Source organism: Aptenodytes forsteri, unplaced genomic scaffold, assembly GCF_000699145.1.
Source record: "Aptenodytes forsteri isolate BGI_AS27 unplaced genomic scaffold, ASM69914v1 Scaffold15, whole genome shotgun sequence".
In the NCBI taxonomy this organism is placed as follows: domain Eukaryota; kingdom Metazoa; phylum Chordata; class Aves; order Sphenisciformes; family Spheniscidae; genus Aptenodytes; species Aptenodytes forsteri.
The window spans coordinates 11047628-11060846 of record NW_008795129.1 but is presented as its reverse complement, the minus strand read 5'-3'; the positions used below and the strand labels follow the sequence as shown (position 1 = coordinate 11060846).

Below are 13219 nucleotides of genomic sequence, written 5' to 3'. Positions count from 1 at the left end.
CCCTGTCCCTGCCTGCAGCAGAGGCGGGGCAAGCCACGAGCGGCACAGCTCCTTCCCTCCTGCAGGTGCCGGGAAGGTGCCGCAGTGAGGGGTGCTGTCTGCCGGCCCCCATGCTCCAGCCCCGACACTCGGGGCAGTACTGGGCTCCAAGGGTCTGTGGCATCGGTTGGATGGGTTAGCGGGGGCCCGGTCAGATTGTCGGTCAGCACAGGGAGGGGATGCAGGGCGTTCACCTGCCCGGGCTCCCCAGCAGGAACCTGTGGGGGCAGAGATGGTGCCATCAGCCATGTCCCCAATATGCCAGCGCCCCAGCAGCTCCAGCCACATGCACTCACCATTCCCCCCGTGCTGCCACCGCCTCCTTCCGCACCAGCCTCTTCTTGTCATCCAAAGGCTTGGCCAGCGCCCGGATAACTCGGGCCTTGTACGGGAGCAGCTGTAGGACAGAAAGGGCTCTTAGTGGGAGAGCTGGGTGCTGGCTGCCCCCCAGGAGGAGGTTTGGTACCCCCTTGCCCCTCTACATGCAGGAGCAGGCTGCGGGGAGCACTTACCACTGTTGTGGGCAGGCTGGTAAGCGCATAGGCACAGCGCAGGGCAGCAATGCGGACAGCCTGGAACAGACAGACAGGGGTGAGGGCAGCGGAAGGGGCAGGGGCGGAGGAGAGGGGCGTGGGGAGGGAAGAAGGGGGCACACGCACCATGGTGGGGCTGGAGGCGAGGCTGAGGAACTTGGTGACCAGTGTGTCGACGTGCAGGCTCATGATCTGGGGAGCTTCGAGCAGCAGGGGCTGGAGGCAGCTCAGCGTGGAGAGCTGCACCACGCGGTCCGAGCAGGACAAAGCCTCAAGCAGGAGGGAGAGCAGCTGCGGGTGGGGAGGACACAGGAGACATGAGTAACTCCCAGCCGTGCACTCTGCACTGCCACAATCCCCCCTGCCAAGGCTGGCTCTCACCGTGGGCAGCTCCGTCACCAGCACGGGCTTGGGGAGGTGGTTGAGCACATGGGACAGGCCCTTCAGGTAATTGGCTTTCACGTCTGTGGAGAGCAGAGATGGTTACAGGCAGCCAGGGGAAGGAGGGGACGCTGGCTCAGGTCCCCTGGGTAAGGGGTCACGGGGTGGCGAGGCCGGGCTGGGGGTGGCCGCTCACCGGGGCCAGCCCCGTGGAAGCCCTGCACCAGCTTGGGGACGTTGTCAGTGAAGAAGCGCTGGCGGAACATGATGCGCACGTCAGCGTGGCAGTCCTTGTGCAGCACGTCCGGGGACTCGGCCATGAGCAGGGAGAAGCCATCGGCCGCAGCGGGGCCCAGCTCCACGTCGCCCAGCAGGCCCAGCAGCTGCGAGGGAGAGAGCCCTGAGACAGGGCGCCCTGCTGCTGGGGGGGTCCCAGCCGGCCGCAGGGGGAGTGGGCAGGCTCCTTGGACATCACCCAGCCCCACCGCTGCCTACCTTGTCCGTCAGGCGGGAGCTCAGGGGGTGGTAGCGCAGCACCAGGGCTTTGGTCACCTGTGCAGGCAGAGCAGAGTCAGCACCAGGCCGTCCCCCCTGTCTCTCCCCCCGTCCCGCATCCAGGGCAGGCCTTACCCAGAGCAGCAGGGTGAGTGCCTGTGTTCGGCGGGGCCCCTCCGCAAGGCCGGGCTCCATCCTGTTCACTGCAAGCTGCAGGATCTCATCCAGCTGCTGCCCTGGGAACACAGAAGGGACAGGCTGAGCCATTCCCCTGCCAGCAGTGAGCAGGGACCCACAGTGTCCTGCCCAGCCCCCTTACCCGCCGGGTGCTTGTTCACCAGCCCTGCGAAGCACTTGGCAGCTGTGGTGGCTGTGAAGGGGCAGTTGCAGGAGCAGCTCAGCGCCAGCAGCTCCCGGAGCAGCCGTTCCTGCTGAGGAATTGCCACCTGGAAGAGACATGGAGCATGTTACAGCCCGGGGCCGCAGCTGCTCCCTTCTTCTGCCCATGGAGCTTGCTGTGGACCCAGTCAGGAGGGCGCTCGGTCAGGGCTCCTTCTCCACCCTGCTCCCCACCAACTTACATTGCGGGGCAAGGAGCAGACGAAGGCCATGAGGAGGACGACCAGACGTCTCTGTGCCTCCAAGCACTCCCCATCCTGCAGGGGAAGAACAGTGCCCGTGTCATCATGGTCCTTGCTGCCAGCCTATGCCAACATCCTCATTCCCGGCCCCTGTTCCAGCATCCCAGCCCCAAGCACCCAACACACCTCGAAGGGCTGGAAGGAGCAGGGAAAACTGTTCTGGGGCAGGAAGGAGACCTCCCCGTCCAGGAAGAGGGGCACCACGTGAGAGACGCTCTGGGCAGCCAGCCTAGGAGAAAGGAGACATCGCAATGTGCTGCTCTGGGAGGGTCACCAGAGAGCTCCTGGGTACCTCCCAGGAGGCGCAGGGTCTCCCTGTACAGACAGCAGTGGAGGGGACGCAGCCTGCCCCCTCCCCACGATGGAGTGCCCAGCGTCCCGCCCCAGCATCACTCACTCAGGGCTCAGGTGAGTGGTGGCAGCGCTGATGACGGGGACCATGGCAGCCAGCACCTCTTCCTCCAGCAGTGCCTTGCCCAGCAGCGGGTGGGTGCTCTCTGCAGGCAGCGGGAGGAGAAGGACAGCTGCAACCCGCTGCCCAGAGGGAGGAGGCAGGCACAGCCCCCTGACCCACGCCTACTGTGGGCAGGGCTGCTCTGCCTCTGGCAGCGGGGCCCGCAGTGCCCGCGGTTGCCGGAGGGCGGCAGCAGCAGCGCTGGCTGCAGGATCAGGGACACCCCAGAGCCCGGGGAACTGCCTGCTCTCCCCTCTCCCGCTCCAGCCCCCCACCTACCTTGCGTGGCAGCCTGTACAGCCATGGCCAGCAGGCAGGGCACCACTGTCTGGTGGTAGTACCAGCAACCCTCCGCATCCTGCTGGCACTGCAGGGCCACACGGTGCAGGCTCTGGCACACAGAGACCACGTCCTGGGTGTTCCTGGCCTTGCTCCCTGCAGGGCACAGTCATCGTCACATCAAACAGCCGCAGCACCCCCACCCCGATCTTCACCGGGATCCCGGTGCAATGCAGCCCTCCCTACTCCCCCCTCCACTGGTGGGATTCACAGCCGGCCCCGGGGGCCTCACCCTACTGCCATCCCCACTCCCTCCCAGCCATCCCTGGTAACGGAGGCAGCTCCTGCCCAGACGTGCTCCGTGCAGCTGCCCGTCGTGGGCTGCATTACCTTTCTGCACCTTCCGGAGATGCTGCAGCAGGACAGGGACAGTCTCCCTCACGATGCTGGTGTGGATAGACACGGCTGCCAGGGCCTGCAGGCAGCGCTGCTGCAGGGAGCAGTGGTCGCGGGAGCTCTCCTCCTCCCGCTCTGAAGAGGAAACACACCTCAGAAGGGTGTTGGGGTGACCCCACGCCCCCCTCACCCAAGGGCATTCAGGGCCCAGACCCTGCCAGGGTGGATGGGGTGAAGCAGCACAGCAGAACTAGCCTGTGCCAGGCCCAAGGCACTCTGCCTGCTATGTGGCTAGGCAGCTCCTCACTGCAAGGGTGATCCCGGCCGTGCAGGCTGCTTGCCAGCACCAGGCATGGCCTTCTCTGTGCCAGCACCACAGTGCCTGTGCTGGGAATCCCCCAAGAAGGAGAGCCACCGACCTATGCTGTGTGGCACAGCCCTGCTGGCTGGTAGGAGCCAAACGGGGATGGGACAGGCTTCACCCCAAAACCAGACATCACTCCCTTCCCAAGGCCGCCAGCCCTACCTGACTGCAGCTCCTCTTCAAGCCTGGGTACCATGCGTCCAGAGAAAACCTTTGGGTAGAGGGGGGCCAGAGATCCAGCTGCCTCCATCGCTGCTTCGCTGCCAGGGGGCAAGAGAGCAGGAGGGGTGATGTGAGCACTGCAAACCCTGGGCTGCTTGTACACCAGCTGCAAAGATCTGGGCCAGAAGATGCCTCCAGAAACCCATTTCTCAGCAATCTGCCTTTCACCCTACTGGCAGGCAGAGCAGAGCCCCCTACTTTGACAGGCCCAGACTTTCTAATTTCCAGCACAGAAATCGCCTGGTTTACCCCTTTGCTCTTACACCCACATGGTCTTTTAGTTCAGACAGTTCCTGTGCCTTCCCCCAGACTACAGCACCTCTCTGCAGCAAAGCCAGGCTTTGCTCCTTTCCCCAGAGCGTGGGTGACTGCGATGGTGCCAGCCTGCCCCTCACCTGCTCTGGGAATCCTCCTCATGCAGAGCGAGACGGATGAGGTGATCCACAACCAGCTCCAGGTCAGAGGGAGACAGGAAGCCTGCAACAAGAGACCCTCATCCAGGCTAGCAGCAACGCAGCAGCATGCCAAACGCCAGAGATACAGGGTGCCCAGCACAAACAGGCAAGAGAGAGACCAAGTGTCCCTGGAGCTCATGGCCTGGGTAGGAAGCACTGCCACTCTCCTGTGCACCTACAGGCAGCACAGGCGGCAGGCAAAGGACATCCCAGCAGCCACGTGGCACCGTGTCTCCCAGAACAGGGTGACACCTCCCTCTGCCTCTCTAAGGGAAACGAGGCACCAACCTTGCAGGGAGCCCAGGACAATCAGTGCCCTGATCCCGACGAGCTGCAGCTGCACACTGGGATCCGTCAGCGCCGAGAATACCACAGAGCAAATCGGGGCTCGGAGTGACAGCAGAGTGCTCTCATCTGGAGAGAGAGGCACGAAGTCACTGCCTGCGTCTGGCTGTCACCGCACAGCCACCACCACGGCACCTGACAGACCCTTTCTGGGGCCCTGCCAGTTGACACCCAACCATGCAGGGGCCCTGGGACACGGCAGGGGGTTGCACATGCAGCCGCCCAGGTCAGTGAGCTTTCCTTCTCTGTCAGCATACGGGAAGGTGAGGTCAGAGCCAGCAGCCCCCTGGGACACGGGTGCCTCCAGAGGGACCAGCCAGCCTCACCTTCTTCCACATGTCCCCACTTCTGCTGCAACTCCAGGAAGCCCAGCAGCATTTCCAAGATTGTCCTCCTCTGGCTGCTCTGCAGGGACACAAAGGCATAACCCAGATCACCGTCACTGCTGGGACACAGCTACACCTCAGCCCAGCGCTGCGAGGCCAGAGGGTGCCCACAGGGTCCCCCGCCCACAGCCAGGGAAGGACATCCACTTTGACACCCTGCTCCCACCAAGCCCTGCAGAGCCAGCGGGTGCACTCAGCCCTGCTGTCTGTGACCACAGAGCCCGGGGTGCCCCTCACCTGCGGGTGCTTGGTGTACTGCTCCAGCAGCAGGGGCAGGACGCTGCGGGTGACGCGGTGGTAGGCACGGAGGGAGGCACCTGCTGCTGCCTGCAGGAGTTTGGCACTTGGCCACACCAGCTTCATGTCGGGCTCGCACAGATGGTGCCTGCAATCTGAGATAGGTTGGGCGTCAGCTGCACCGGCACAGCTCCTCTGCCTCGCGTGCGGGGATGAAGCTGATGTCTGGGCTGGGACGTGCTGCCGGGGCACAGCTTTGAGCTGCCGCACAGCCTCCCTAACAGAGGTGCTTCCCCCAGCTCCAAGCGCACAGCACAGCCTTGGACGCCCTAATCCCAGCAGGCAGGAAAGCAACTCAATCCAATAGGCATCGCCTACTGTGCCCCTCTCTCCTCCCTTTCTGCAGCCAATTCCCTTGGAGAAACCAACGGTGGCTGTGAGAGCTAGAAAGAGAAGAGGCTTCAAAGAGAACAGGAGGGCAGATCTCCAGCTAGGAGGGTGCTTGCAGGCCTGGCTGCTCAGGGCAGGGTAGGTCTCTCTGCTAGCTACCTTGCAGGATGCTGCCAAGGAAGGAATCCAGCAGGTCCTCGGTGTCAGAGCTGAGCACGGAGCGGGAGAGGCAGGCAGAGAGGCTGTGCAGTGCGGCCAGGCACTCCGCCTCGACCTTCTCACTTGCTGTCTGGAACACCTGCAGGAGAGGCCGTAGGATGAGCTAAGCTCTGTGCTGACCCCAACCGCAGGCTTGACACTCCCAACATGGGCTGAAGGGCTCAGGCTCCCGCCTCGCTTCCCATGTGCTTCGAACATGCAGCGGAGCACATCCAAGCCCCAGGGACGCACTGATAGGGCTGGCCTGTCCCCCCACTTTCCAGCTGGGTCTGTCCAAGGTGGGGGCTGCTGGGAGATATGGGGCCTGCCTGATCTGGCTGTGATCTCCTGCTCAGCAGGAGCCCAACTGTGGTGGAGCATTTGTAAGGGGCCCTGCGGTACTCACCTCCCTGCGCAGGGACGACCAGAGGCTGGGGAGGAATTCCTGCAGCTCCTTCTGCCCGTAGATGGCACAGCAGGCAGTCTGCAAGAGGGAGCCAGGAGAAAGCATCAGAGAGAAGCCAGTACCGGGAGACACAGAGCAGGGACACTGCCCATCCTGGCAGGCTCATGCTGAACTGCATGAACCACTCAAGGGAAGAGAAAAAGAGGAAAAAGTGATGCAGGCCGAACTAGGACCCTGGAAATTGTGGCTCTGCAAGGGAGAGTCTCTGGCTGGCAGGGAGAAGGGCTCAGAAGTGGCTGACTGCTGCTGCCACAGGCCAGCTGTGGGCTGAAGGGAGTAGGGGATCTCTCCTTACCAGAGTCTGCAGGGAGTCAAGCTTGGCACTTTGCAGGTCTGAGTCCATCTTCTCAATGAGCAGAGGGAGCAGGAACTGCAGAGAGAGGCACTTAGACTCAGCCCACCTTTGCACCACCTTGTCCACAGCCCTGCAGGGCTGCAAGCTCAGCCTCTCTCAGGAGAGCAGAGGTGGAGGGATACCTGCAACAGGCAGCCCCTTCCCAGGGTGTCAGCGTCAGCACCCTCCCCATGCCCAGCCCCAGCAGGAGACAGGGCTGCCCTAGTGCATGCTCCTGGTCCCAGCTGTTCCCATCCCACGGAGCCACAGCGGGAGCTGCAGCACTATGAAATGCATCCTGTGCTCAGGGAACAGTGGGGTGTTCAAGAACCCCCTAGGAGCTTCCTACCTCAGCAAATTGGGGTGTGGAGGCCAGTACGGCCCGGAGGCTGAGGATCAGGTCTTCTCTCTGGATGCCGTGAGGGTCATTGGGGGGCTGGAAGGGAAGCACAGAGAGCAGGTCACCGGTCAGGAAACCTCCAACCCAGCCATCAGCTGAGGCTGCATCACCTCATCTCCAGCAAGGCAGCAGCGATGCCAGTCACTGCAGCCAGCTTGGCACCGGCCTGCCAGCCTGGGTACCACAGCTCGCAGCTCAACACTGCCCAGCCAAGACTCTTGCCCGCCCTCTCCTCCCATTCCCTGGAGGGGACACAACCGCCTGAGAAAACACCAGAAGGAATAGACTGTGGCACAGGACAGACTCACTCACTGGAGTAAAATCAATGGGGAAGTAGCAGGATGTCACTTCAAACAGCTCCTCCACAAAGGGACCTGCAGGGAGAGGAGAGAGGGAGTGAGCAGAGATGCTGGGCAAAAGAGGCACAGCAGCCATGCCCAGCACCCATGACAGGCTGGCTCTGCAGCTCCTAAAGCATGTCAGGGACAACCTCAGCCCTGGTCAGACCCAAGGTCCATCCCTCCAACAGCTCAAAGAAAAGCAACATGTTCCCCGATCAGCTCTGCACGGTAGGCACAGGCTCACCCAGGGTGTAGTTCTTGGTAATGAGATCATGCACGATCTGGAAGGCCACCAGCAGGTTGCGGGGATCCTTCTCCCCGTCCATCACCTGGATAAAGCCAAACGTGAAGTCGGCACCCAGGCCCTTCAGCTCTGCAAAAAGAAGGAGTGTGAGCAGGTGCAGGACACCAGACCTCACCAACATGCAATGAAACCAGCCTGGCTTCCCCAGCCCCACAGCCCTTCCAGCTCTCCCCAGGCAGAGCCACAGAGACCTCGGAGAAGGTGATAGCGAGCCATTTTCCCAGCCTGGGCAACCCCACAGTGGTTCTGGCATCTGCCCCCTCACCTTCCTCCCTGGTGCCCATGAAGTTGGTGATGATGCTGTAGACTGTGTGGCGGTCCAGCTGCATCAGGGACTGGAGGGAGGAGCAGAGCAATCAGAACAAGCCTCTGCACGTGGCAGCACTGCTACCCACCACCCAGGGGCAGCGCATGCCCTTGAGAAGAGGGCAGGATCCCCAGCAGCTCAGCTGCTGCTTCCTGACATGCAGATCCCATTTACCACATGCAAAGTGCGCGCATGCCTATGCAATGGCACCTGAACATGACTGTGTCCATCACTGTATGAATGCACCATCACAGTCACACCAGGGCCACACATGCTGCCCAAGGCCCTGCCAGCATAAACAATCTTAAATTGGAGGAGAATTTGGGGGCTGGGGGCACTTAAACACAGCCTGGAGAACAGAGCAAAAGAAATAACTGCCCCAGGGCCGAGAGAAGAGAGGACAAGGGCCAAGCAGGATCCTCAGCTGTTGTCTGCCTCTCTCTCTGCAGAGAGACACGCTGTCTCTAAGCTCCGCAGGAGCACTGCACTGCTGCTGAAGGATGTGCTACACTGCACTACTACTGAATGCAACTCAGTCCTCAGGGCAGGCAGGCCATCCCCAGACACCCAGAGAGCAGGGACAGGAGGATGGGAAATCACATTGCTCACCTGCACGTGTACCTCCTGGAAGATAGCTTTGAGCACAGACACTGCTAGCCCCGGGGACAGCACCTCACACATGCTCTGAGGACAGGAAAAGAGAAAAGCAAGAGAGAAAACCATGATGGCAGACATAAAACAGAGCTCCTGCTTCTGTACAGCAGCCACATGCAGGACCCTCTCCTACCCTGGGGAGAGCTCACCACCCCCACAGGACAGGACAGGACAGGATACCTATCACCTACGCTGCTCCCCAGGGTGACCAGGGAATCCTTGTCCCAACACCAGCATGGGGCAGGAAATCAAGGCAGTCTCCTCTCTCCTGCCCCTCTGCAAGGGGCACAGCAGGAGCACTGAGGAGACAGGGCAATGCCACCAGGCAGGAGCTGACAGCCCAGCCGGGCCGTGCTTGACATCCTGCTGCAACCTGTACCCTGGTGTTGCACCTCCCCAGCACCACTCTGGAGCACATCCCAGTGCTGCAGGCTGGGGGGCGCGAGCTCACCAGTGCTCGGAGTCCCTGGAGCACCGAGGGGATCACGAGGTGATGATCTTGCAGCCGATTCTCATAGAACAGGACCAGGTGCAGCACTATCAGAAACAGACACCAACGTGTGTTAGTCCCAGGAAATGCAGCTGCCGGGCTCTGGCCCCAGCTCTGCCAAAAGCAGCTGCCGGATGAACAGCAAGCATATCTCACACTGGTGAATGGGATTAACTGCCACTGTTGGGTGCATCCACCTGGCTCCAACACCTTTGCCCTCCCCCTGTGAGCAACCCACATCTGACCGCAGCAGGGCAGCACCCACCTCTGGCCGCTGCAGAGGTGCTGGAGCTACCCGAAAGGCACTTGCCCTGGCCTGTCCAGACACGTGGGTGCAGACACCAGCAGTGAAGCGGCAGACGCCTGCTCAGCCGAGGCTGGACGATGTCGTGGGGTGGGGCGCAGGGCTGGAGCAGGAGCTCCGGCTTCCCCGCGCTGGCTCCACAACACGTTCCCGGCCCCTGAGTCACGGCCATGGGCGCCTGCACACCCCGGCCCTGGGGAGTGGCAGCAGGAAGCAGACTGGAAGAGCCGGCTAGCAGCATCCTGTGCCCACAGCTGCTGCAGAAACTCACCCCCCCAGGAGGCAGCCTGACGCAGCGCTTGAGAAATGAATTGCATGAGGAGGGACACGAAGGGAGACAGGGCCAGCTGGGGGTGTCACAGCAGCTGCCTACGCCCTCCCGGGAAGCTGGCTCTGCCCACCCTCCTCCAGAGCTCCTGGTGACTTGGCTCTAACCCAGCTCGCTCCCCTCACCCAGCTGCCCTGACTCTGCCAGGCCTCCCCACCCCAGCTCTCCCTCCGGAGCGCCCCAGTCCCCATCACAGTCATCACACCCGACTCCAGCTACATCAGTAGTTAGTCTGTCCATACCCTCTCTGCACAGCTGCTCTTGGCCCTGCCTGGCACCAGTGTGAAACTTACAGAGAGCCAAATGCCAAGGACTAAGCACCTTTTACTTCCATCCTTCCCTTCCTCCACCTCACTTACTAGCTGGGCCCTCCTGCCTTGCCAGCCTGCTGGCACAGGTTCAGCTACCCATCAGCAAGGCCCCCAGTCCAAATCAAAGTTTGGCAGCGCTTACTGGCTTCCCCTGCTGCCAGCCAGTTGCTATGGGGCATTTAACACAGGCAGACCTTCTCTTTGCCTCCTCGAACGGGGCATCTTCCTCTCCCCACTCCGGTCCTCCACTCCACTCTCATCCTTACGCTGATCCCCCCTCCTCCCCAGGCCCCAGGGTTCCCCCAGAGTTAAGCTGGGCAGGCCACAGGGCTGCAGCACGACTCGCTTTGTGAAGGATGGTTTTCCTGCACTGAATCACCACCCAAGGATTTTGACATGCAGATGTGTCCCCAAGGCGTCCCACGTGGTGCTGAGCACGCCTGGGTGTGCAACACCCACACACTGCTGGGGGCACCAGCTGCAGCGCCAGGGCTTTGGCGTGTTCAGGGAGTGACCCGAATTGTGTGGTGAGGTTGGCAAAAAGGCTGCAGCGTGAGGCCCCGTGCCCTCCTTGGACTTTGACTCGAGAGACATGTACAAAGTTGTCGTGGTGCTAAATCAATCCCTTTGCCAACTGCAGGACAGACACTTGAGTGGCACAGGCTTTGCCCCCAACCTGCCGGCAGCCACTCAGGAGCGCAGAGCAGCCCTTACCTTCCTTCTCCTGGAGCAGGGAGTAACACTGGAGCAGGACTTGTGACAGCAGCTGGATGCCACGCCCTCGCGTCCGAGGATCTGTGTTCTCCAGGCAAGAGCTAGCCCAAGTGGGGAGAAAGCCCAAGAGGCCTGTTGTGAGCAGGGACACCCAAGCAGGAAGCACATCCTGAGCAGACACATTATAAAAACAAAGAGGTGCCGCTCTCTGGGCAGGGGGGCGGTGGCCCAGTCCTGCCTGACTGGCTGGCAGGGTGGGAGCAGAATCCTCTTCCCCTGACTATGCTGCACGCATATACCCGTCCCCAGAGCCACGGAGCAATAAATCCAAGTTCTCAAGTCAGACCAAAGAAATTGCTCTTGCACCATGCTCTGCACCTGAAACTCAGGCTCCCAAGATGACAAGGGTTGAAAAAGGGCAAAGCCTCTTACAACGAGGCAAACCCAGCCCCCAGCTTGGGAGAAACGAGCCTCCCCGAGTCCCAGGCCACGACAGCTCGCAGACAGAAGCAAAAGCTGAGCGCTAGCCAACTCGTGACATGGTGATGTGCAGCTGTGTGCTCAGGCAGCTCCTGCTGGGGACAGTCCAACTGAGAAGTGCCCTGCGGCTCACTGCCTGCCACAACACCTCTCCTCAGTCCTGGGAGAGTATCAAGAGCTACTCCGGCCTTGCTCTTTCCCAAACAGCTCCCAAATCCTGAGAGGGCAAAGCACCACTCAGGCCCTGCGCTGTGAGCGGACAACATCCTTGCAGGCCTGTGTGCTGTGGTGTGTCTACCAGCACTGAAGCTAGCTCGTCCTGGACAAGCATGCACACTTTTCCTTCTCACTGTCCCTCTGTGGGAATCTCCCCTGCAAGGCCCTTACGCGATGTGTAACATGTATAAGGCTTTCCTTACCCCAGGGCTTCCACAAGCTGCAGCACAGTCCAGCTTCCATCTTTCACCCCTGGAGAAAGGAGGTAAAGAGAGTGAACTGAAGAGACTGCCAGACCATCAGTCAGGCATGGCACCGGAGACAGATGCTGGGAAGGGCCCAGCACCGCAGCGGGAAAGGCTGGCCGGGTGCCGGCACCTCACTAAGCACCGAAGGAGCCATGTGCACCCAGTTGGTGGAGCTGCCTCCAGCCCTGCCTGCGAACACGTCTGGGACCGAGAGCTGACTCGACTGGATCAGAGCTGAGAACAGGCAGCAAGGGGTGAACTTGCCGGCACTTTGCCTCTACCCTCTCCCCGCAGCCTGGCTGCAACCGCGACCAACGCATGGCTCCCGAGAGAAGCAGCCATGCTGTGCTCCACTTCGCTGAGACGCCAAAAAACGCTTCTCTAACATGAGCAAGCCAGGAGGAGACAGAGGGCAGCTCCCCAGGTGCTTCCTGAGGGAGAAGTGGCAGAGCAAACAGCCCAGACGCTAGTGATCACCCAGCTTCCCACCTTGGCTCCGCCACCCCCACGCTATGCTGAGCAAGACCTGCACAAACTCCCTCCAAGATGGAGGGCAAGGAGAAAGGCAGCTTTGTGGTCAGAGGAAGACGAAGCATTGGGACTCCTGGAGTCTATTTCCAGCTCTGATTCAGACACCCTGCCAGGTTGCCTCACGCACCTCCTGCCTCAATATTCTTGCAACTCAAGTGGGGAAAGAGTCACTCCTCGGGAGGCTTTGGTAGGGACCTGCTGCATCCTACAAGAGCCTTGGCAGAAGGGCAGGTTCTCCACTCCCACCACTCACCGCCAATGTGACACCTTCCCAGTAGGAAAGCTCTGTGTCCCCCTGTGGTCAGACATGGGGTGGGAGGCAAGGGACTGCCTTACCTTCAGCCCTCTAACCTGTAGCTCAGGTGGCAAGGGACATTGCTGGGAAACAAGCAGCACCCCTCACTCTCCACCTGGACAAAACAGCTTTCCTCCACAAAAAAAGCACCTTCCAGTCACCGAGCCTCACTGTCTTTGCCCAGGAGCACTTCTGGGCGCTCCAGAGGGCTCTGTTCATCCCTCTGCCCTGCTGAAGTCTTGCCTACACAACTGACAGGGCACCCACCCCCTCAGAAGCCTAAGGTTTCATTCGGGGCTTTCCCAGGCCTTGTCTCAGCTAGTGTCTCCTGCTGTTGCAAGCATTTACTGGCTCTTCCTAAAGCAGTTAATTCCAGTATTAAGTCACACTGTTCATCAGAGAGGGGTCTCTGGGGATGGGAGAAGGGATGACAATGTTTTCTGACAGCAGGCAGCCCCGGCTCCAGGGATAGAGCTTCCAATCCCACTTGGCACAGCAGGGAAAGGGAGCCTGGACTGAGGGACAGAACAGATAAGGGGAGCTGTGAGGAAGAAGAGGAGCCCAGCAAGCCACAGAGTTGACAGGCACAGGCTGAGCAGGGGGTGCCTCGAGCAACAGCCATAAGGTGCTGGCAAAATTTCTTGCAGAAGAACAACAGTGCAACCGCAAGCAGGTGCTGTG

The 13219-nt window shown here is 61.0% G+C and overlaps 1 protein-coding gene across 4 annotated transcripts; it reads right to left on the bottom strand.

Annotated features, from left to right (window-relative positions):
• Nucleotides 1-69: 69 nt before the first annotated feature.
• Nucleotides 70-11720, bottom strand: MMS19 (MMS19 homolog, cytosolic iron-sulfur assembly component). Of its 4 annotated transcripts, XM_009277802.2 has the most exons (30): nucleotides 11668-11720; nucleotides 10769-10869; nucleotides 9073-9158; nucleotides 8577-8651; nucleotides 7926-7995; nucleotides 7601-7729; nucleotides 7328-7389; nucleotides 6965-7051; nucleotides 6577-6651; nucleotides 6222-6299; nucleotides 5777-5915; nucleotides 5228-5382; nucleotides 4931-5009; nucleotides 4548-4673; nucleotides 4200-4281; nucleotides 3745-3842; nucleotides 3213-3353; nucleotides 2823-2978; nucleotides 2487-2586; nucleotides 2216-2318; nucleotides 2030-2104; nucleotides 1768-1894; nucleotides 1584-1684; nucleotides 1449-1505; nucleotides 1150-1336; nucleotides 954-1036; nucleotides 699-863; nucleotides 552-611; nucleotides 336-436; nucleotides 70-257 (listed from the first exon to the last, which is right to left on the bottom strand). In XM_009277802.2, exons 4-30 carry the CDS (start codon nucleotides 8646-8648, stop codon nucleotides 230-232), a joined length of 2736 nt encoding a protein of 911 aa, XP_009276077.1. In that variant the 5' UTR covers nucleotides 8649-8651; nucleotides 9073-9158; nucleotides 10769-10869; nucleotides 11668-11720; the 3' UTR covers nucleotides 70-229. The 4 variants fall into 4 exon arrangements, with proteins under 4 accessions (XP_009276077.1, XP_019327283.1, XP_009276075.1 ...); XM_019471738.1 differs by having other exon boundaries at nucleotides 699-1036; XM_009277800.2 differs by lacking the exon at nucleotides 9073-9158 and having other exon boundaries at nucleotides 11668-11719.
• Nucleotides 11721-13219: the final 1499 nt, after the last annotated feature.

Bases quoted from the DNA above. Each gene is read 5' to 3' on its own strand.
- MMS19 (XM_019471737.1), bottom strand. From the start codon at position 11,707: ATGGAAGCTGGACTGTGCTGCAGCTTGTGGAAGCCCTGGG. The intron at 5,383-5,776 runs GTAGCTAGCAGA...AACCTATCTCAG, and splicing joins CCTTGGCAGCATCCTGCAAG to ATTGCAGGCACCATCTGTGC. The intron at 3,843-4,199 runs GTGAGGGGCAGG...GCCCCCTGGCAG, and splicing joins GAGGAGGATTCCCAGAGCAG to CGAAGCAGCGATGGAGGCAG.